Source organism: Anser cygnoides, chromosome 3, assembly GCF_040182565.1.
Source record: "Anser cygnoides isolate HZ-2024a breed goose chromosome 3, Taihu_goose_T2T_genome, whole genome shotgun sequence".
NCBI lineage: Eukaryota > Metazoa > Chordata > Aves > Anseriformes > Anatidae > Anser > Anser cygnoides.
This window is the reverse complement of record NC_089875.1, coordinates 47,827,952-47,853,396: the sequence shown is the minus strand read 5'-3', so window position 1 is coordinate 47,853,396 and position 25,445 is coordinate 47,827,952. Positions and strand designations below refer to the sequence as shown.

At 36.6% G+C, this 25,445-nt stretch overlaps 1 protein-coding gene across 4 annotated transcripts in view; it reads right to left on the bottom strand.

Moving 5' to 3' along the window:
* Positions 1-25,445, bottom strand: part of PDE10A (phosphodiesterase 10A) — a 371,561-nt gene that overhangs the window by 114,808 nt on the left and 231,308 nt on the right. Inside the window, exon 1 of one of the 4 annotated variants that reach the window (XM_066994135.1) lies at positions 10,422-12,971. The exons of the other annotated variants lie outside the window; for them this stretch is intronic. Within the exon in view, the coding sequence (XP_066850236.1) occupies positions 10,422-10,434 (13 nt within the window). The 5' untranslated portion in view covers positions 10,435-12,971. Of the gene's footprint in view, positions 1-10,421; positions 12,972-25,445 lie in introns of those variants that run through there. 4 annotated transcript variants of the gene reach the window in all.

Genomic DNA, 25,445 nt, shown 5'->3' with positions numbered 1-25,445 from the left:
ATGCATATGCATGGCAAACATTAAATCAAGGCTTGCTTGGTTTTGTTCTATCCATTTCTTGGTTATCTTTGTCTGAACAGTAAGTGGAAAGATAGACTTTCTATAAATGACAGGTTTTATGCAAGTGTTTCACTTTATTGTGCTTTTCATATCATTCAGTATAACTTGTTTATTTTAGGGCATGTTGATCTAAAAGTGGCAAAGCTCCATAACAAGCAGAGGGTAGAAACAGCCTGCAGAGGCAATTCCTTGATCAGTGAAAAGCATTTTCACTGCCAAGGGACAATATTATCTGGCAGTATGCTCATTCTATGATGTTAGGAGTGGGAAGGGAGAATCAAATGACAGAAAGGAAAGAAAACAATTATATTTACCTCAAGATTTCTATAAACTGATGCATCTTGGTCTGATGTTTTGGTGTACTCTACAAAATAGTCACGTACCTATTTTTCCATTTTGCATATGCTGTCCATCTAATTTGACACAACTCATGCCAGTCTATCAAAGTTTTGGTTTTAAAATTTGTTTTCTTTTAAATAGCTCCTTGATGTTCAATGGAGCATGTAAAAGAGTGTTTTGTTTTACTTTCCTTTAGAGGCTAGGTTAAATCGTTTCTTTTCCTCTGAACTTAATGTCAGAAATGCATATAGTTGAAGACAGAATTATGGATGAATTTCTCCCCTTTCTTGTCTTAGTAAACTAACTACAATATTGCTCTTGAACACCACAGTCCAGTAATTTCAACAGAAAATAGAAAGTCAAATGATTGTGATAGTTATTGAAACAGACTATCTCTTCATTGGCCCTGTGACCATTACTTAAAAACATGTTCCCTTTCACTAAGTAAAAAGAATAAAGAAAACCTTTATCTGAAGATCATTTAGCAAGTTTAGTAGAGTTATTTAAAGAGATATAGTTTTTTCATGTAGATTCTTAACTGCTACAAGAAAATCTCTTTTCATTTATTTCAACAGTGTACCCAAATTAGGTAATTTGGGCTTCAAAAGCATAACTAGAACTTGGATTATTTTGCAATTATTTCTACTAAAAGTCAAATGATAACAAATACCTCAGCACCACCAAAAACTACCAGTATATCTGCACTTACATGTTCTAAGTGTCATACAAAACCAGATTGAGTATTGCAGATTGCTTGATTTTCTGGTTACCTGGATCTCAAGCCTGGGTTATTCTTGTCATCTACCAGTAATGCTTACATTTTATTAACTCCAACATTTCACTAGTGATAATGTCAGGCACAACCTAAAAGAGCTCAGCTGAATTCACACTACAATTTCCCACTATTCAGTGGGAGAACAGTTTCATAACTCACAAACAAAATCTGTAGTGCTGAAAAGAAAGAAGAAGAAAAAGCTAAATGCTAATCATAATAAGAGAAAATTAGGAAATGTTTATTGCAGCTGGGCATGCTATGCAAGGGCATCATTTTACTGTAAGATTAGTGGGTCTTCAGTTCAGTGAAACTGCTTTCAGAACTGCTGTCCAAAGTAAGATTTCTGACTTACTATTTTATACTAATTTGGAAATATCTGCAAAAATATGTACGCATATCCTTTTCAAATTAAAAAAAAAAAAAAAGATATGGATAAGACTCAAAGATTCACAAATCTACCAACCTCATTACATCTATGAACATTTCTAACGTAAAGCTGGCCTTCCAGAGTAGCAAACTAAATTCGACACCACGCCCACCGTGACAGTGGGCAAATATATTAGTCATGATGCCCTCTGCAGCAATTTGCACACCACTTTGAAAATGAGTGTTTTTTACTGAAAGCAGAGTGTTGACCAGAATACTGACATTGACTTCCTTCTTTTCAAGATCTGAACCATGTGTATCCATACCTACCTGATGAAATCAGGCACTGGATATTCTCAAAAAGAACTTAGGGTCAATATTCCATAACGAGTCCAGAACCTTTAAAAAGAGAACAAAACCCTCTACAATCGCAGAATTAAAAGAATTGGTAGTGGCACAGTGACTTTTGAAGAAGACTGAAGCGAATGAAGACAGTTTCCAAATCAAATGTAAATTTGTATGACCAATGAAACAATGAAGCATAACAGAGGACAGAGCTTATGGAATAGGAAGATTCATGTAATAAATCTATTCATGTTTTTCCCGTTAATTACCACAGTACTCATAATTTTTATGTTAGGGCTTAAGAGAGACAGGAACTGTAAAAACAGTCTTACATCCTGCACTCCTCTTAAGATGCAACTCTTTGGAAAATAACTGGATATCAACACTTTCTTTATTAAAAAAAAAAAAAAAGGAAAAAAAATAGTAAGACTCACTATTACTTGAAAGGGTAACTGCTTTTTGAGTAGGTGCAACAACATACACCTAACGACACCTAACATCATAGAAACTCACTTTACAGGCTTAAACACTGATGGTTCTTAAAGGCAATGTTATAGGCTTATCTGCACCAATAAACAGAATATGCCTAGGGTTGTTCACTCACCTCAAACCAACTGGCTTAGAACTTCCTACATTCATATTAGTAAGCTATCCTGACCTCCAATAATGAATATGAGGGAACACTGAAATGTGAACACATGCAAACTGTCTGCAGGAAACCATCCCTGGCCAGGCCCTCCTCCAGAGCAATACCTGGGAACAGTCCGGGATATCACTATTCAGCTTTAACCAACTCACTGCCAAGAAACCCATCTATCAATTCAACAGCACAGACCAAAAATTCTAGTACATAAAAATGTTCCTTTGCATTATTTGTTTACTATCCCAGATATAGCATAGCTGGATTCCAAAAGAAACAAGATGTTCTCAAAACCTCAAGTAACAGTAATTACTCCTTGCTTTTGAGCCAGTCTCCAACAGCCTTCCTTTAAATAATGATAATAAAAACAACAATAATAATAATGCAGCCAGAAAATAACCTGAAAATCATATTTATGTTTTCTGCTTTTTTTTTGGGGGGGGGGGGGGGGGGGGGGGGGGGCTTTTTTTTTTTCGTGCAAAATATCTAAAATATTCCTTAGGTTCCTTAGCTTCACTGAGCTCAGTGTAAAACAGAATCAACTGAGAATGAGCTGAAAGAATTGAAGCCTAGAGCTATGTTTCAAAATCTGCTCCATTTAGCAGCATGAGTCAGTCACATCATTAGCAATTTCTGAAATTTTTTCATTAGTGCTGTGATATTTGACCTTTTTCTAAAGCCACTAGCTTAATCAAATCCCATGATTAGGCAAGAATTTTAGTTTTCACCTAAAGTTTCTGGTCCCGCTTGTAGAGGAAAACTTGAGAACAGCAAGCCTTAAGAAACAAAACAAAAAGGCAAATAAAAAGATTGCAGGTTGGGGGGACATGGAGAGACAGAAAAGAACAGATAAGAATTGTTGAGCTGGTCTAATAAGTATTAGGGCTCAACATTTTACCTTAGAATCGCTATGCTTATAAAGATGGCAATCACTGCTTTCCTCAAACCCTTTGCAACACTGTCTGATGCATATGGCAGACGTTTCACACAGTTAGACAGGACACAGTGTTTTGAAAACCCATTGTGAGGGTATAGATTATTTAATAGGAGAAATCAAATTGATTTTAAGCATACGATGCTTTTATTAATAAAGATGGACAGAAAAACTTTAAATTTTACATCTGTAACTAACTTTTTTTTTTTCAATGAAACACATGGGGTTATTTGTTTTTACAATGTCTCTGCAATCAGAGGGGCCACAGAGTCACAGCAAATATGAGCAAAGTCATAATGTCTTCGTATAAGTAACAGGATACTGTGCCACAGAAAATCTGCAAGCCGAAACCAACCAACCAACCAACCAAACAACAAACATGATAAACACTTCTCAGATAAGGTAATACCATATCTGAGACAGAAAACAACCTTACCTCAAATACACTTTAAAAAGCCCTAAAAATATCTGAAAATAATCCAGGAAAAGTCAAGTTGAACACAACTTTGCCTCTACAACCTCCTTTAGTTTAAAGCACTCATGTGCCATCACTTTCTAACATAAAGATCACCTCTCCGTATCTTTCTAACCAAACCTAATAAATGATATTTGTAGTCATTCTCCAAAGCATTCAAGGCATGTGTGCACGTTGCCTCATTTGGATTAAGCATTAATCCCATTAAATCAATCCCTCCTTTGTTCAAAGCATCAGGATTCAAAACCACAGGCACAGTCAGTTTTAGAATATCCTTCTCAAGTCAGATTTTTTATCTTAATCCATTTAAGTATACAGGAATGTAATGCAACCAAGTGCCCAAACTCTGTGAAACCTGACATTACTGGTCTGGCAAAAAAGGTACAGTCACTGACTGTAAGCAGTCAGCATGTCCAAACCCCTTTTTCATTTTTCTTGTCTTGAAAATTTAATTCACATTTAAACTTAGCTGTGAACAGCTCCATTCAAGTTTTTTTCCCCCTCGTTCTCCAGCTCAGCTTGCATTGCTATGAGAAAAACAGTACACAGCTCCTGCATTCAATACTTGAAAAAACTGTGTTAGCAGTAAAAAACAATAATAATGCAGTACAAAATACCACTAAATTGCAGATCTGGGTATTTATAACAGGTATACATTTGTTTCACATCATAAAATCTATCATTAAACATTTCAAATCTTCATATAGATATGAAGAGTTAATTTTGCCAGCCTCAAATCACTGTATCAAATTGCAAGCTCTGTATCCATTTAGATCACAATTCCATCCTCAATCAGATGCAGTCACTTGTTCAGAGGCATACAGCAGGCAGCAGCATGCTGTATGATGTTTCAGTCAGAAGACCAGCAGTCCTGATTAAGCTTTAGAGAGAGAAAACAAAGATCAGCTCAGTCAACCAAAGCTAGAATTCTTCTATAACAAAAGAATATCAATAATCACTTTATCTGGTACACTGTAATTCAAATCCCTTAGTCCTGATGAAAAAGCCATGGATGGGTCTATGCATCTGAACATACCAGATGCCGAGCTACACATGGACATACACGCCTTTAGCTTCTACCAGCTTCCACAGTGGTTTTTCAAGAGGCTATTTCCATATAAGACCTGCATCTTGCAAGCTTGAGCCCTAGAATCAGATTGGGACTCAGATGGTTATGTCTTCCAAAATCCAGAGCTCAAGAACCACAAACTACTGGCAGCTCTAAGCACTGATTCACAGAACTAAGGTGAAAAGCAAAAAGCCACCTGAGTGCTTATATAATCAGTTTTCATTAGCTAGAGTTAAAAAGCCTATAATCTTTCCATGGGAATTATACATAGGCTTAATGAGATGAATAAGTGTTCCTAATTTGAATAACCATTTTTCACAGGGTATCAATACACACTCCAAATTGTACAAACCGCATAATGCTGCAGAGCATGGACAACGTTACACTGTGATACCATCCATTACCTGGATGTATGTGGCTTGTTAAAAATCTGAATAGTACTTTCTTGGTTTGATAGCAGTTTCTCCACAACTCTAATTAGCACTTTGGAATAACTGAGAGATCTGCAACAAGCTTTATTCTCCTTCCAGGTGCATGACGGGACCAAATTTTGGGATTTAATCAACACTCTGCAAAAGCTAACAAAATGAATATAGACATATTTTAGGAGTTGCAAATTGTAATTGAATTAATTTCAAATCTTTGCTTGAGGAAAAAGCTATGTGTCATCCTAAGGTTACTGATAAAAATAATTATCAACATACTTAAAAATAATGCATCACCATGAAGTAAGCAAAAAAGATATTTATAGACTTATAATGAACATCTCTGTATGATTTATAATTAATTGCTCATTTTTATTCTCTTGTCCAACACACAAAGCCAAGGTATCTTGTCTCCTACCCAAAATACATCTGACCAGTGAGACTCAAATTAACAGTGATAAGTGCCAAAATACAGCTCATTCCTAACTCAATATGAAAAATGTCAGGTCATTCACGACTACCTACTACTCACCTACCTAATCTCAGGAAAGATTATATACAGCTGTGAATTAGACTGCTTATAATTATACAAGGTAAGAATACCTTAACTTTTCCCTTGAGTACAGGTGTTGGGACAAAGTTCTTAATTTATGACTTTTCCAGTAATATTTTCTGGCTGATGCAATACCTTCCCCCACCTGACACCTGATCCTGAAGTAGCCCCATATTTGAGTAAACTCTTCTGTCTCAAAAATAGCCCCATTGTCTTTACTACCAAAATTTTACTGCTGATTTTTTTTTCTTCAAATGAACTCCCACAAATAAATTTCTGTAAATCATTTATAATATCAACTCATAATACTCTTAACTAAAATGCTACTTAACTTAGTGCACAGACAAGATCCAGTATGATGAAACCTCCTCTGAAGGATACTACATATATGCCAAGTCTCACTCATTTATTTCACTAAATAAGATACAGAGAATGTACTTCCTCCTCTTGAAAGGATCATCCTACTTAGTCTTAACACTTACATTAGTAGACCTGTTAGGACAGTTTCGCAAGGCACAGGACTCTTCTTAAGTAAAAACTACACATAGTCAGGTAACATGGTACATGCCAACGAGATCATATACGTGAGTGTTCTCTACTTTGGCACTACTAGGACCAGATCTGCAGCAGCACAGATCAGGATTTGTCTTTCCTTTTAATTCTCCCCAACCTTACCATCTGAGGAGGTTCAAACAAAAATACAGTCAACATTCTTTACAAACTGGGAAAGTACAAAATCCAGAGAAATCAATCACTTTTAGTGTGATAGCTTTTAGTTTCTTTCTAGATACTATCTTTTGAGAAAGAAACCTAACACAACTGCATCCGCCAAGGTTTGGTCTGGTTCATGAGAAGTGAGGTCCCCCAAAATAAACCATACCAGCCCAACTAAGGCATTTTTTAAAACATCATATCTAAAATAAAATGTAAAGAATATATATCTCTGTTACTTAAAATTATGTATTTCACAGATCCTCTAACTGCAGTACAAACAGGCCCACTGTGTATTTGAATATTCGGAAGACTTCATAGAGGATGCAAGGAGCAGGCTGTAAGGTAGCATTCTTACCAGATCTAAAACTTAGCCATGGTGTTCATAGGTTCATTTATTTTAAGGCAGACAAAAAGCACTGTCAAGATCCTGCCCTCCTGATTAACAAAAACATGTCATCTGTTAGCTTATATTAAGCACAATAATTTGAAGGCTTAAGTGGTGAATACCTTTTAAAAAGACATCTGATTTTAAATCAAAAAAATAAAATAAAAATCAAGCTGTAGAAGAGTTTAGCATGTTTCCCAGTTAATCTCTTCAGGTTTGTAATAAGAATGGCTGTACCCATTAAAAAAAAAAAATCACATTCTAATTCCAGCATCAACTTTTCTTATTTCAACTTCCATCTGTCTGTTTGTTTTGGTTGGTTGTTTATATTTTGGCTATTAGCATAAAAGTGTTTTCATCATTAAACATCATGTCTTTGCAAAGGTACTGCTAGTCTGAATGAGTAACACCTATCATCTTTACAAAGCGAAACAGGCTCCCTTTTCTAAATTATAATATTTAGAGCATTTCACAATTCTGAAGTGGTTTAACTCCAACTATTCATATGCACTATCTCACAGTACTTTCTGGAAAGTCTCTAAACTAATTCAAGCACCTTGACCAAATTTTAATATTTGCAAAAAGAAAACAAGTTTTAAAAATAAAAACTTCTACAAGTCTCAAAAAACAACTCTTGTGACAGAGGTTCTAATTTTACCACTTGAATGTTAAAGACTACAAGACAGTCTCCCCTGATCCCCACCAGAAGTGATGCAACTTCAATTGACATTAAAAATTAAAGCAAACGTATTTAATTCTTTTCTAGGGAGAAGAAAGCCCACCTTCAGGCTTAAGTATTGAAAGTTAAGCACTGACACTATCCAACTGTCAGAAAAAAAAAAAAGCTAGAACCTCCAATTTATTTAAAACACAATAAAGGAAAAGCAATATTTTCCTTTTCTACCACCCCTTATTTTTTCAGCTGAATAAATAAACAAAAGGAAAGATTATTTTTCAGAGGTGATAGCTCTGCTGATTTTTTGGGTGATGGATGTAACGATATCTCCACATTAGTAAAATATGGCCTAGGAAAGGCAGTGTAATTTCAGATATTTAAATGAATATGCTACTGAAGTAAAAAAGGCTTGAAGTGATAATTAAATACTGTGTTACATATGTTTTTACATTAGAGACAAGGACATATTGTGCAACCCTTGCTTGCATTGGTGAATACTTACATATAGGAGTATTCTTACTGACGTCAGTGAGACTACTTACGTGCGCAAGAGCTCACTAACACGTAGAGTTGTGCAACAGAGCTCCAAACATGTTTCATTCCACACATAGTTGCAAGCTTTATTTCTCGACCACAAGTTTTTGCCTAATAACGTTAATAATGTTATTTCATTAATGTTGTTCAGAAAAGCATGTGAGAACATACAACTTGTTCAGTGGTATCTGACATCACCGAGTACTTCAGTTAAACACCAAATCAGAGCCACACAAGAATCACAGAAGCACCAAGGCTGGCAGGCACCTCTAGAGATTGCCTAAGCCACCTCCCTACTCAAGCACGGTCAGCTACAGCATTTTGCCCAGGGCCACGAACAGATGGGTTTTGAATGGATGAGATGAACGGAGAGTCTCCAAGGACGGAGGCTCCACAACTTCTTTGGGCAACCTGTGCTGGGACTTGGTCACCCTCACAGTGAAAAGAGTGTTTTCCTGTGTTCAGGTGGAATTTCCCGTGTTTCAATTTGTACCGGCTGCCTCTCGTCCTATCACTGCGCACCACTGAAAAGAGCCTGCCTCCGTCCGTTTCAGTTTCCCCCACAGCTATTTATGCACATGGATAAGATCCCCCTGATTCTTCCCAATGCTGACCAGTCCCAGTCCCATCCACCCTCATGGGCCTTCATTGTGTCTCCTAGTGTGTTCATGTCTCTCTTGTACAGAGGAGCCCAGACGTGTCTCACCAGTGCTGAGTAGAGGGGAAGGATCACCTCCCCTGACCGGCTTCCAATGCTCTTCCTAAGGCAGCCCCAGGATGCTGTTGGCCTTTTTTGCTGGAAGGACACATTGCTTGTTCAGCTTCAAAAGAAATTACTTCAGAACAGCCAGCTAGGAATTACAGAATCCAGTCCTTCAGAGATTCCTGCTTCCTAGCAGGTGAAATAAACGGAATTACCTTCTACTGACTTGGATGTTAACATGGCAGAACAAAAATCAACATGTGGGGGTTGGCTGCTTTTCCAGAAGCTTCCACTGGTGTGGCAACCTTCTACTCAGAACTCATCTAGCAAAACATCTTCCATTAATAATGTTTCAGATAATAATTCAAGTAATCTATTTGTTACTGCTTTAACATTCTCCTGTGGCAACCACAGTAAAATAAAGTTGCACTTTTTCAATTAGGTGCCTAGTTTTTATCACAAAGCTTAAGAAAATACCACAGAATTCAAGGCTAGTTTCAGAAATTAAAAATGAGCAGCTGCATCTTTTCCCTGTCCTCCTCCCCGTCATCATCTCCCCACCCTCTTTTGTTTGTTTTGGAGACAGTGTAGCTCACTACAATATGTTCACCTCCAAAAATCATCCTTAGAAGAAAAGAAAAAAAAAATCGAGAGAGCAGAAGTGAAAGGAAAACAGAAGAGCTGGGAACTATGAACTTGTGAGAACTTGAGGACTCAAAAAACACACACACACAAAAAAAAGGCTAAAAAAAGGCTCTTCAGGCATCCTGTGAATGCAGGAAAATAAACTGCTCTGCGCTGCACCTTTGCTGTAATGACTTACATAAATGCTTTTCACAGGCAAGGATAACAAAGTACTCATTGAGGAAAAAAATCATTTCACGTTTCAGTATAACTCAGCTTTGTAATAACCTGATTTTACCTAAAGACTGGTTAGATGTGACCATCTCCTACACTCAGAAAATACTTTAAAACTATAAAGATGTCCATATAAGACAGACAGTCTAATGCAGGAAATTAAGGTACATTTCAACAGTACTGATCATAAATTTTCACTTTAGTATGTTAAGGTACTGGGAGCTGTGATTCAGATTTCTGCCTGGCATGCTAACCAACTCTAAGTCGTCTTCTTAGACTGTAATGGCCCATTACAGTATCATATAACGACAACAATTCTAAAAACAAAGCTGAAAACCACATTGATAACATAAACAGATTGATCTGCTGTCAAAACCAGCCGGTTAAAAGCTGTGTCATAAGATATCCAATAATGAAGTAAACAAAAAATAAAATAATTTCAAAATCTGTTATTAGACAAATTAAAGAGATTTAACAAATTGGTAGCTTTTCAACTCTTTCATATAACTCTGGGAAGGTATCCAACTTCTGTAGGCTTGAGAATATAAATTTCTGTACAATTCAGTTTACCTGACAATGGCATGAAGGATCTGGAGAAAATGTCGGTACACCCAGATAACTAAAAAGTGACTCTGCGTTGTGCTGCAGGAAAAAGGGCATCATGAGTTCTTTCAAGGATATTGCATCAAAGATAAAAAGCAGTCATAGACAACAATACATTCCTGTTTCTCCTTTAGCACCACTGATGCATTACTTTACAGAATAAAAGCTTAGTTATTTTGGTGAGCAGCAGTTTTGGGTACTTAATAGCAGTGGCAGTTTGCTGCACATGTTCCTTTGTGAGCTAACAAACACACCAGACATTCATATTCACACAAAGCCTCCAGCCTGGCTTTCCAGTAAACAAGCAATCCCGTAATGCTTATGTTCAAATGACAGTGATATATGTACTGTAACTTGCAAGATATTCAAAATATACAAATATTAAAGTCAGTAAATACACAAAGTATTTTCATAAACTGAGTGTACCCAGCATGGCAGCAGCCGATGAAATCTTAATCTGCATGAGGTTTTAATTCTGAGGGGCCAGAGAGTAGCAAAAGGAATGAAGGCAAGCAAATTGTGATAGACAGGCTCTAGAGGATACTGAAACAGGTTACAGTGTGCCATCTGCGACCACTCTTTCATACTGGCAAAACAGGCAGAGCAAAGTTGGGAGAAAGCACAAGGAAAAGAAAAAAGTAAATTTCAGGGGCATGAGGATGAACACAGATCGGACTGTATGCAGAAGGTATGGGCATGAAGCTCTCTGTGGGTAGGCAGCATACAGGACTGGAAAAAAAAAAGTAAGAATTGAGACAGCTCAAAAAGAGGGAAAAAAGTAACACTTTTTGCCACAGTCAAGTTACTGTGTCCACCTGCATGATTTATGTTGGCACAAAGAGTAGCTAGTGGGCATAAACAACCAGGGTCGGGGAAGGCAAAGGCATGTTCTTTTCCTAAAGAACCAGTGTCTAGCTACACTGCTTTGCAGGCATTGTGAAATTACAGCCTAAAACACAGAAGAATGAGAGCATGCCAGCTGAAAGGCCAGGCAGCTACACTTTATCTTGCAAATATGCCACATAGAGAAAATATCTTCAATAAAATAAACAAATAATTTACACGACAAATCGTTTTACAGGGTGAGTCCATTGTGTAGAGATTTTTTTTAAAAAAAGACAAAGATTACTAGATATCTCCTGTACAGCAACTCAAGCAGCTCAGCCTTTCTGGAACATAAAAATAAGCAGATGCAGACAAAACCAAAATTTTCTGATAATTTGATCACTGTACAACATTGTCTCACATACTGCACATTTTTTCCACATCAACAATTATAACAGCAAGCTAGTTTATTCTATATAGTCTACCTTATTAAACTCCTTTTATTTTATTTATTTTATTTATTTTTTTTGACAAAAAGAGAGTTGTCCTAACCTTGAAAGTCTCATTTGAAGGTTCATTACATGATCCCTGTTCTATAAACATAAGGAATAAGAGTATTAAAAATCTGAGGCAAACTGTGCAAGGAATTGCCTTAAAAACCTTGGAAACCTCTCCAGACACCTGCAATGCAAGAACAAGATGACCATGCAAGTGTCTTCACAATCACCTGATTTAAAAGGACTGTTTACAAGTGAGAGAGCAAAGTTAGCAACTATTGGTCAGTGATGACTATCTTTAAACTCTTTAGAGAACATGTGGTTTTCCAGCAACAACCTAGCTAAGTTTGAAATTTTAATTTATGAATGCTATTATGCTTCCACCTCCCTTTCTGATTCTCTGGAAAGACAACTCCATTGCTCTGTACATTGTGAAATCCTGGGACATAGGGAGGTTGGATTTCATTTTTGAGATGGTCTGCAGGCAAAGGGATATATCTCTCCGATATAAACTTATATACCTTTTGCTCATAGCTTGTACTATTCCTTTCCTATGATCACTTAAAACTCATCTAACATCTGATTACCACCAAACGGGGCAGTGCTGCTTCATCTTCCAGGACCAACTGCATATTCCAGGTGCTTTCTTGTATTTTCACAAACTTTTGAGTAACTATGTGGTGAACTGCATGGAAAATCCATCCGTCTGAAAACTGATGCAACAAAAAAGTTTGATTTCAGCAGATCTCTTCACTGGGAATAAAAAGAGTAGTGAGGACATCCCATGTGCTGTCAACCTACCTATGTGTTACCTATTTTATTTTATTCTGTTCCCAAAGTCCAGTACACATAATATTAGAATATGTAACTAAAATAACCAAACTTTTTACCACTGTCCGTGAAAAGAATACATTAGAACTAAAGACGGACCAAAGTCCTTCATTATAGCAATCTTCAAATCTGGAATAATCCAGAGCTGTATCTGAATTTCTAGTGCCAGACTCAGTGCCTCCTAATACATAATGTTCACTTCTCTCTTCTCAAGAAAGACATTTTAAACCAGTGTTTTCAGAATATAAAAAATGCTTACTAAGAAAGTACTTACTTACTTTCAGACAAAGAAAAAAATTAGCCAAAGCAGTGTTTTTCAACATCAGTAGGTTACCTAGTAAAGCTGAAGATGTCATCCAGGAGATGCAGACACAGTGAAATCAAAACTGCCATTCAAGAACTGCAAGAACTGCTTTATGCATGACCATTCCTCATGGCTTAGTTTATTTAATAATAAATTAAATAATTCATTTAATTATAATTTTTAAAAGCTTTAGTTAATGTAAAAGTAAAAAGTATTATTTTAAAATAAAAAGATTAAAACCCAATCCTTGTTTCCGTGTTCAATTAAAGGTTTACTAGCAGAGTTTTATCTGGACCACCATTTACAGCTTTTCTCCAGGAAAAGCACAACGTAATAACAAAATTCCCTGCCCATAGAAAGCACTGAAAAATAAGTCCCAAATATTAACTCAAATGATGCATGAAAAATGAGTGATTTTACTGATGTAAATAATAGTTATATACAACAACCAATTACCAATTTAAGCAAAAAACATCATTTTCTACATATTCCAACTGCTGCTAGTGAAAACTAGTCCTTTGTCACTTCAATTTTGCAATTAAGCGTAGAAATGGAAAAAAAAAAGGCGCATTTTTTTGTAACACTTTTACATTAAGAAAGTTAGCAGATTTTATCTTGTTGGAGCTCTCCAGCTAACATCAAGTTTATCTTGAATTTAAAGCAGAGTATAAACCTTCTTATCAGCAACAAACATAGCTCATACTTTCCAAGCTTACAATTACCATGAATGGAGAATGAAATGCCTGGGTTTTGGTTTTTTTTTTTTTAAATGCTAGATGATAACAATTTTATATCAGTTCCAACTCAAAATGTCTTCTTTGGAAGACATAGGCATTTCATGCATCTCAAATAATTTAAGCCCTAAATGTAAATAAAATGTATATTTTGTGCAAATTTTCCACAGAGTAAAACAAATCAGTTGATGTTAAAAATACTCCCAATAAGAATATATCAAGTTTTAACTGAGCAAAAATGTAACCCTAAGCCATTAGCATATCCTGCATTCCTCTGATGTGGCATGGCATGCCTTTGAATTTAAAATATAATTTAGTAGATTCATGGCCAACATGGCATTAATTCAAGTTATCAAAAATACTACAAAGTAATCTAACAGATTTCTACTTTGTGGTCATCTTCAGTTTAAAAATAAAAACAAAAAAAACACACCAAATGCCAACCAACCAACCCAAAACCAAGAAAATCCATTGCAAGAGATCACCTGTTACGAGATTCCTTGACAGACATCTAGGAACTTATTTAAAGAGGACAAATATTTCTCCCGATAGCCAAACCAGGAAAACAATTTTGTTCTACAAAATTGAGAAAAAACATGTTTGAGCTTTGCTTTTCCTCATGCTCAGGGCACACAAACACTAAAGCTTCTAATAGCAGCTCATCTCAGTTTCCTCCAAATCAAAGAAACAACACTTGAGAAATTTCCAAGGGACACTATTGCCTGCTCTTATGGTTCTAAGACAAGAGGGTTGCAAAGGGATACCTAAACATCTAAGACAGCATGAAACAACAATTATGCTCTCTAAATAGCTAAAATAGAATCATATAATAGAATGGCTTGGGTTGGAAGGGAACTTAAATATCACCTAGTGCCAACACCCCTGCCATGGCTAGCTGTCCCAGATCAACTCCTTGTCTTGCATGTGCCTTGACATTGCTTCCAGTAGGATCTGTTCCGTGATCTTCCCAGGCACAGAGGTGAGGCTCACCGGTCTGTAGTTCCCCAGGTCTCCTTTCTTACCCTGACTTGCAGTAAGCATCAGTGTCCCAGCACAGCGACCACAGCACTCAGCTGGCAGCTTTGTTCTCCTGAAACTACTTCTGGTTTTCAAATAGAGACTTTCTACTGTAAAATTTATATATAAAATATAACAACTTCGAGTACTGGGGTTGGTTTTTTTTTGCTCTTTTAAGTATGCCTCCTAGAGCATCTGAGATCACATCCATGCTTTACACACATACACCTTTTTATTGGGCCTTTATTTCAACATGTACCAAGAAGAAGTACTGAACTGCTGTATCAGTTAAGGACTACACTTTCCACTGTCCTACTAGAAATTAGATGCTCATCCTGGAAAGATATTCTGCAGTTAAAATAAACATTTCAAAACCAGTGATAAAATATTACTACTTTGCTCTCAGGATCTAGTGCTCAATCTCGCCCTCCCCTCCCGCTCCAGCACCTCATGAAAAAAAAATAAATAAAATCCAATTTTTCACTATATGAGGACATTATTACTAGGAAGTTACTGTATAGATATCTAGTGTGCAGACATGCCACACACACACACTACAACAACTGCTCCCTTGATGGAGCTTTAATGAAACTGATAGAATCCTACCAAGGATTTTGCCCCTACTGTAAGGGTATATAGTTATTCTTGCCAAACTAACATACCATTTAATAATTTTATACATTTATCTGCTTATTTTATTATAAAAATGCATAAAGCTTATTTCATTTTATCAAGTAAAAATATTAACAGAAAAATTACAATTAATATAATTCAGTACATATGCATGGCATATGTACCTGTCCTGCCATTTAAAGGGAAGAAAAAAAAAAATAAAGAATATAAAAATTGAAATATTGCTGGACAGTGTGATGATTAAATCAGGGCAAGTGAAAGAACAATCAGAGCTATGTTTATTCACATTAAGATAACAGATTTTTTTCTGTGAATCACAGCAACAAGTTGGAAGCTGTATACAGTCCCTGTTTCAGAGAGCTTTTGATTTTAGATGAGGCACTAAACAGCTTACTTTGGGGAGTATCAGAAAGCAGCTAAACAACTGAATCCAGTATATTAAAGTCTGGTTCTGACTGCTTGGAGTATAGAGAAACCTCAGCAGAATAGTGGCGCTTTTGTTGGAACAGCACTACCCATGGTCACAGGAAAAAAAAAAAAAAAAAAGCTAATGCTATGGTATCTCGATGCTGAAAGTTGCTTTATACTTCAGAACAATGACACTGAAATTAATAGAAGTGTCTTCTCTGTTTAATGTCTTGCTTATCAGAGGCAGCATCTTCAAAACATTAGGTTTTCTTTGAAAGAAATATGTCCTGTGCTGCTCTGAAGTAAAATTGTGGGAAATGCAGGAGAACAAAACTTTAAGAACTAATTATTGACTATGATTAGATTCATGTTGTTTAAAAAGGAGTTTTATCAGAGTATACTAACCTCTGGTACACCCTTTTTTTCTGTCTTCAGAGCAGCATAGGACACTGTCACTAGCTTGTTATTTCAAAATAAAGCGCTGACCTCTCTTATAATATTGAAATATGGCATTTCTATCTTTGCCTACAGAATAGATTCTTTTCATTTAAGTATCACCTCAATGTATAATAAACATTAAATAATGAAATCACAGATGATCAAGCATATACATTTTATGAACATATAAAAGAAAGAATGAAGTTAAATGATTTCTGCACTTTGCCTTCTTGTAAGTTTGGATGAGTCCAAATTACTACTATTTCATTCTATGAAAGAATAAATTCAAACATATTGAAAAGCTATGATAAAAACTGTTAATATTCCTGACACTGAAAGATGAGCTCAAGATAGTATTTTAGTCTTAATGTCATTGCTGTACACTCATATCAAATAAGATTGATTTCAACATTGATATATCTTTTACTAGAAACCACATCCATTATTTACAACTCCTAGACACCGTCTAACAGTATATATACTTGTGCACACAATGACTTTGCTCTACGTACCCTGCAAAAACATTTTCAGATGTAATTTGTGTCAGGTCCCTTTAATCAACTAAAGAGCTCTCTCTCTCTCTCTCTTCCATATTCCCCAAAAAATAGTATAGATAAAATATTGGCTGCTCATAAACACTAATCTCCATTAGTTTAATCATATGCTGTTACTGACAACAACATATAATCAGAAGAAATATTTTTGCATTCAGTGATCATCTGTATGACAAAGTGACAACAACCTAGTCTGTCCAAAGCCAGAAATGGAAGCTGCTGACCTTAGTCTTGAGTGTAGTAAAAAGCTCCAAGTTCACTAGAATTCACTTCCATGTGAAAAGGACCCGTAATAGCATTCAGAATGGCAGGGTTGAATTTTCATTCTTTGGTCTTACTGTGCCTTGCTGGCAAGCATATCAGTAAGCCTGAGTCAAGACTTCAAATTCCCCCAGCATAGGGTACTCACTTTCTATTTAAAAAGAAAAAATAAAAATAAATAATAATAATAAAAAAACACCACTCATAGAATGCAAATATTTCTATTGGACATTTTCTTCTACTTTCCATATTCCTATGCACACAGTAATCTATTCTGAGGGCTCAACACCAATCAGATTATAAGTATGAACATCAATTCCCAGTAACACACAGAATTACAGGAAAATACATCTCAAACATCAGAAGAACAATTTTAAAAACAGTATATGAGGGGGCTTGTACTTAAGGGCCTAGCATCCTAAGACTCTCATCTAATTTATCCTATTTTCAGAACTGGAAAGCATTCCTATCAACTCTCTCTTAACTCAATGGGAGTTCTCTGTGTAATGTTGCCAAGTCCTAAATGTGCAGTCCACTGTTGTTTGCTTTTTTTTTTTCTTCCCTCCTAACCCCCAAGCCCACCCCCCCACTACAACTTAACCCAGAACAGTATAATTTAAAAACAAAACAAAACAAACAAACAAACAAAAAACATATTCAGGGTCTAATGATTTTTCAGATCACCCATAAATTCTGAGAGAAGCAACAAGTTTTCACACTTCAGCCTAAAAAAGACAGATGTATATCCAACAAAATTAGGGCAGTCTGAAATGCAGCAATGATTATATGAACCTTTCTAAAACAGTATTATATTGAGTAGAGATACAGAAAAATTCTTGCTTGCATCTAAATTTGTGAATTCACCTATAAAAAGCATCACTGATCTTTACACCTGCAGAAAGTTATAAATTCTCACTGAAACATCTTCTGTGATGAGATAAAGGAAGATGAATCAAAAGCCTTACCACTGCTTTTGGATAATTCCCTCAGATGTCACATTCACAAGAAAGCATCCCTATACTTATTACAGGAAGCATAGGGTAGTATGACAATAACAGAAATTTAATTTGAGACTTTAAAACAGTACTGTAAAAGACAACAAGACAAATTTGTGGAGATTATATCCTCACCTAAAGATGGCAGATGCTTTACCAAGCTTTTTAAAGATGATATAATCCTGTAGAAGCCTGAGAAAAAAATACTTCTATGACAGTCATCCAACCTGCTTTGATTCTTTCGTAAATCTTACTGCTTAGTGGAGAAGAATTGTACATATTTGGATAATTCATACCCAGTTATAATAACGTGCTGTAATAACATTCTGGCCTTCAAGTGATAAAAGGAAAAGTGTCAGTTTAAATTATTTTAAATCATGAGCCTCCAAAACTTTTCTTTTTGATGTGCAGGCAGTGCAAAAAAACAGCTAGAGACTCTAGGCAACAACTGTCCCTTCACTGCTTCCCTCTAATCCACTCATTGCATTCCCTCAGTCCATGAAATTTGAGCTTGCACCTTTAATTATAACCCCACACCTTCTTTTGAAATGAAACCTTCTATTAACCAGTTTTGTTGTTTCAAAATATTTTCCTCAGTATTTAGTAAAGGAAGAAAGAATGTGTTTTGTCAACCACTGGTAAAACAAACAAACAAAGGCACACACAAGCAGACTGCACATGTCACCCAAGATAATACGCAAAAACACACCTGTTACCTCCAAAGCTCACGTTTTGCATTTACATTCATCATTTTGTATCAGTGTAGAAACAACAATACAATGTAAGTGTGCACTACATTAGCCATCACATCAGACCGCCTTGTTAACTTTATTCACGCCTAAATTGTTTCCTGCCCAGACTTTGGTGATTCCCCATATACAGTATTAAATGAACACATTTTTCACAAAGCTTGAATGCTGTGGCTACATTCTGTTGTCATACTAGTTTTTAAGTTTGTGATTTGTTCATTTGTTTGTTTGTTTTGTTTTGTTTTAATCATCTCTCTTCTCCCTCTCCACCACAGACTTCCTACAGCCACAGTCAGGGTGAAATTTTTTAAGTGACATATTGTTTTTTGGACTTTCTATGGTCAAATTCTCACTTTCTGAAATTCAAGCATTCACCTAATCTCTTTGTCTCCTCATTTTGCATCTTCCACCTGGGCTCCTCCTTCATCTTCACCTGGCAGTTTTCCACTACTGGGGACTGAGATACTGAACTTTCAGTTGTGTTTAGTCTACATACACATCAAGAATAGTTTGTGCCCTCTGTAAACAGTAAGTTCCTATTTGAAGTATCAAATATCTAAATACTGCCCCAATTCTTTCCTTTTAGATTTTAAATTACTACTAATGCACTTTGGAAGACACAAAGAAAGTAAAAGCAAACCAAACTGCTTAATCACATTAATTTAACAACAGCATAATGTTCACATGCCAAATTCTGTTTTCGAAGAAGCAAAAGACCTGTAAAAGAAGTTTAACCTATTGTTTTATGTAAAAGTAAAAAGAGAAGGTGATTTCTAATTTTGTATATCTTGCATTTTCTGCCAATCTCCACAGCAGGGTCTAAAAGTCTTAAATGCAAATCATTCCTTAACTGTCTTTTTAAAAATTATTTAATATTTTAAGTTAGTGAAAATAAAGCTGAAATGTCCATTTTTGCTATTACAATATGTGGATTTAATTCCTTATTTTTTATAGATTTGAAGTTATACAATAGAGGTGATCAAAAAAACCAACTCAATTGCACAGTAACCAACACAGAACATGAAAGAATTTCTCTTATCTGAAGCAAGATCACACAAGCACTTTTAAGTGTATCCCTCTTCAGATACTATTTGAAAGCTATTTTGAAAAATCTATAGTAGTAGGCCTTCCAGTTTGTATTGCTCTCATGTCCACATATTCCGTACTATTTAATCTGTATCTCCCTGATCAAAATCCTGCATTTTCTCCTGTAATACCGTGACTTCCTATGGAAAACTGTTTTTTTCCATGTAACAATTTCTGTCAGATTGACTCATATTCTACATCACCCTCTTCACTTCATCTTCTCTTTTCTAGACCAATTAAAGCTTACTATGTCTTCTAAACCTCTTACAATTTCTGCTGCTTTCCTTTGGATTCTGACTCATTTATATCCTCACAGTTTGGCGTTCCAGTGTAAGCATACGTGTTAGTTTAGCTAGAGCCTCACCAATGGTAAATAGAGTGGAAATGTTATTTCTCATTGCACCTGTAATATTTCTGCAAGTAAAACTTTCACCATACTTTGTTGACTTACTCATTCTGCTGCCCAGTAGGAATCTATCCCCATATCTGATTCTGTAGTACTTCTGCCTAGCTATTTCTAGTTTTACATTTGCATATACTGTATTTAGTACTATTTATCATACTTTGCTTTGTTCATTGCAAATCACTACTCCAGTTTTGAGATTTTCAAATGATAAAGATTCTCACTTTCTTGGTAGCATCCACTGATTTCTGTGCATGTATTCCTTCTTCCATGAAAGACATAAAACATACCTAGGCCAAAAGAAGATTTGTATTGCCTGTCAGGCTCAAGAACAAGTGACTAATAATTTCTCTTTGAGTAACTTTTTTCAGTTGGTAAAATAATCTTATTATAACAACTTAAGCGAGAGTTTTCTGTTTTACTTATGATAATGCTAACGCACCCAACAGCATTAAAGTTGAGATAAAGTTCTGTAGGTCACCACAGCAGCTCTTAAAGCCAAGAGCAGAAAAGCCTGAAATGGTATAGGAGGAAGAGAGTAAAACAGAGCACAAGCAGCATTCAATTTATCATCATAAAGTCCACTGCCACATAAAAGTCAGGGAAATGACAGACAGCTACTGTTGTTATCCTCCTGAATGCCTAAGGGATGAAAATTTGGGAGTGCCTCTCTGAAGGCACACCAAGAAAGCACACAATGGCACTGTCCCCATGCTGCGAAACAATTGCCTCACAGGGAAACTGCTTCTCTTGCTGCCCAGGACAGAAACACAACACACCCAGGCAGAGTTGCAGGTGAGCAGCCCTTGCTGTGGGACAAAGAGGAGGAGGTAGGCTACCGAAACCCAGTATTGACTGGAAGGGAGGGTACTACATGTAACCCATACAGAATTAGGGCCTGGACAAAAAAGATCAAGAGGAATGTCATCAAGTCTTACTGCCTGGACCACACCTAGCTCCATAAATATTCTTTGCCTGTTGTGTTCCTACTATGCACCATTAATACAACTATCTAATGTTTGGTCAAAGAAAACCTTTCTAGAGTCATTACTTCAGTCCTAACTGCTCACTGCATCTGTGAATTTTCTCTGACTCCACTGTCTAGCTTCTTCTACAGAACATCTTGGGTTTTGTTTCACACAAGCTGTAACTCATCTCTCTCCATTTTCAATTCTTCTCACAGTGGTACATTTTTCCAGTTACTCTTCATAACTTAACTTCCCTATTCCGCCATTCATGTCAAATGAATGTCCAATATTAATGTTATAAAACATTTAGAACATGTTAAATATTAAGAATGTGTCAAATATTAAACCACCCACTCACACAATATCATGTCTTTTTAAATAATGGAGTTATTCTAAAAGGGCTTTGATTAGCGAAATTAAGTATTTGTCTTATAGCAGTTTTTATTCAGGAAAAAAAAAGATTTCATGATTTCTATGAAGTAATATAAGCAATAGGAAAAAAAATAAAAAACACCATAAGAACAAAAGAAAAAGAAGAATACAACACCTGGTGCTTACCTTAAAGACAATGAGATCATGCTGTTGACTTTAATGAAATCCTTTTCAGCCTCCAAACAGCAAAAGGACAAAAACCTGGTCCTGAGGGAACTGGCTGATGTAGCTGCCAAGCCTCTCTCCATCATATTTGAAAAGTCCTGGCAGTCAGGTGAAATCCCTGGTGACTGGAAAAAGGGAAACATCACTCCCATTTTTAAAAAGGGTAAGGACGGAGACCTGGGGAACTACAAGCTGGTAAATTCCACTTCTGTGCCTGGGAAGATCATGGAACAAATCCTCCTGGAAGCAATGCCAAGGCACATGCAAGACAAGGAGGTGATATAGGACAGCCAGCATGGCTTCACCAAGAGCAAATCGTGCCTGGCCAATCTGATGGCCTTCTATGATGGAGTGACTACATCAGCTAATGAGGGAAGACCAACCGATGTCATCTACCTGGACTTCTGCAAGGCCTTGAAGACAGTCCCACATGACATCTCTAACACAAATTGGAGAGAGAGGGATCTGAAGAGTGAACTGTTTGGTGGATAAGGAATTGGCTGGATTGCTGCAGCCAGAGAGTTGTGTTCAATGGCCCTATGTCCAGGTGGAGGACAGTGGCAAGCAGTGTCTTTTAGGGTTCCATCTTGGGACCAGCACTCTTTCATATCTTTATCGATGACATAGATAGTAGGATCAAATGCAACCTCAGCAAGTTTGCAGATGACACCAAGCTGAATGGTGCAGTTGATAAAACAGATGGAAGGGATGCCATCCAAAGGGACCTGGACAAGCTTGAGAAGTGGGCCTATGTGAACCTAAAGAGGTTTAACAAGACAAAGCGCAAGGTGCTGCACCTGGGTCGAGGCAATCCCAGACAGGAATACAGACTGGGAGAAGAACTCATTGAGAACAGCCCTGCAGAGAAGGACTTGGGGGTTCTGGTGGACAAAAAGCTCAACGTGAGTCATCAGTGTGTGCTTACAGCCCCAAAAGCCAACTGCTTCCTGGGCTGCATCAACAGAGGTGTGGCGGAGGTGATTGTCCTCCTTCTGCCCTTGTGAGGCCCCACCCAGAGTGCTGCATCCAGCTTTGGGGCCCCCAGCACAAAAAAAAGACGAGGACCTGTGACAGTGGGTCGAGAGGAGGGCCAGGAGGATGATCAGAGGGCTGGCTCACCTCTCCTATGATTACGTGCTGAGAGAGCTGTGGTAGTTCAGCCAAAGAAGAGAATGCTTTGGGATGACCTCATAGTACTTAAAGGAGACTTATTAGAAAGATGGAGAGTGACGTTTTACTTGGGAAGATAGTGATAAGACAGGGAGGAATGATTTCAAACTAAAAGAGGGGAGGTTTAGATTAGATGTCAGGAGGTAATTCTTCACTCAGAGGGTGGTGAGCCACTGGAAGAGGTTGCCCGTAGGCCAAATTAAATGGGGCTTTGAGCAACCTGATCTAGTGGGTGGCATCCCTGCCCATGGCAGGAAGGTTGGAACCGGATGATCCTTAAGGTCCCTTCCAACTCAAGACATTCAGTGATCCTATGAAAATTGTAGAATTACTTGCACTAAAACACAATTTTCTTTTCACACGGTTATAAAATTATGCTTTTTAAATGAGATTTTAAAAGTTATTTTGTATTTTATAGACATTAACATTTTGTGGGTAAAAATAATCAGAATCACAGTACATTGGAAATTAATACTATATATGATAGCTTCAGAATGCAGACTCAAAATGTTTTTGACTTCAAATTCTGTCAAAAATTATTTAGAGGATAATCATTCTTGAATACATAGGGTGAAACTTCATACAATGGAAGTTGCATGGTGGAATTAGGCCTCTATTCATTACAGTATCAACGTATACTTTCTCTTGCAAAGTTTAAGCAGAAGAGAAGATTTTTCAGAAAAAGGCTCTCTCTAGATGTGGCAGTTATAAAAAACATACAAGTATGTATACAGTGTTTTGATCCTTCTTTTTATACTATTTTTGTTGTCAATATTTACCTCATTATCAGCCATTGCAGCCATGCTTCAAAACACATTTTCTTGAATAGTGTTCTACAGGGAATACAGTCTCTGGAAACCAGAAGCAGCAGAGAGCTAAAATAAAACCTCTCCTTTCTTTTCCCTAAAAAGGACCCATTAGACACTCTTTTTCCTAGGCATTGCCTTGAGAAGAATGTTCTATAATCAAATTTGAAAGAGGAAGAGAGTGAAGAGAGATCCTCCCAGAGAACCAGGAAACAATGCCCACTGTCAAACGGGAGAGAGCGGAGGAGGCAGGAGAAAAACACTGTGTATTAACGAAATTTGCTGTGTAATTTATTTCTAAATAATAATTCCCAGACGTGTCAGAGTTGTACATAATTAAAACCACATTCTATTCATTCCAGCTTCTTACACAGCCAATGAAATACATAATGGATCACTTGGTGCCAAATTTCATTTCAGAATAATTTAGGTATCTCTTAAGACAACTACTTGCTTGAGAGGTAACATGGTCTTTCACAACAAATATTATACCTAATGTTGCCATCGTAATAAAAGACTGCATAATCTTCCAATAACAAGAGTCCTACTGTTTCTAAAACATTTGTGTACCTAATCCTAACAGAAATAAAACATGTTTGTGTCTTAGTCCTAGATGCTGTGCATCCAATCCAACAGAGTGTCTGGGGCACAAATCCCGCAAGCTCCTCACAATTAGAAATTCAGCTGAATTTTGCAACCATTGCCAACATAGTAGGAGAGGGCGAGCCCCAAGAGAAGTAATATTTTGAGACACACAAGCCAGTACTTTGGTGATTTCTGTATCAACAATGCGATGAGCAGTACTGAGATCTAGCACTACCCTGATATTCTGAAAAGCTCTTTCCCATCAGACTTCCATGTCTGGCATTTTAAATATGTACAGACAAACATAAACCTCTCCACATGCACACACAACTTCTTAGTATTTTTTTTTTGTTAGTTTGTTTTTGTATTTTTAATCTATGAAACTTGGAGTAAATTCTACAAATACATGGCAAACAGGATACAAAGACTTATATAGAAAGAAGCCCCAAACGAGTCCAAATATTTTAATAACTTCTGACTAATACCTGTAACATTGCACACATACCGTGTTCACTTATGTTCTTTTTAGCACCACTTAAAATGACTCCGTTGGATCTTAGCATCAGTCCTGCACATCCCAATGCAAGTACCGCAAAAAGTGGAGCCTTAACAGTTGTTTGGGTATTGCTTTAGACTGTAAAGCTTCCCAAAAAACCTTGGATAACAATTTCATTTTTTAGCCCATGCTGCTACTGCTTCACTACCCACAATAGCAGCAATTTAAGGTTACTTCTAGCAGCCTTATAGGAGTTCAACAACAGCAGCCACTGCAGTGGTTGCCCATGCCTTGATACCTGCGATTAACACAGTCATCTTGGCATGTCTGGTATGGATTGGGCTTTACATTGATGTAAAATCAAATAAAATTTTCCCTGCATGTACCTATAAAGACATCTGCAAGTACACTGAAGTGTTAATAAACAAACATAAAAAGAAAATTCAAATTACTTAACGCAAATTTGGAAACATTTATACACAGATGAATGTAAAGTTTGAAAACAAAAGGTTTATACAAAGATACAAAAAAAGCATGTGATATGAAATATGTTCAATTTCAGACCTTAAAAATACCAGGAAACTTAAAAGTTTTGAGATTGCGTAAGTTAATGACACCATCATACCACTTAGTT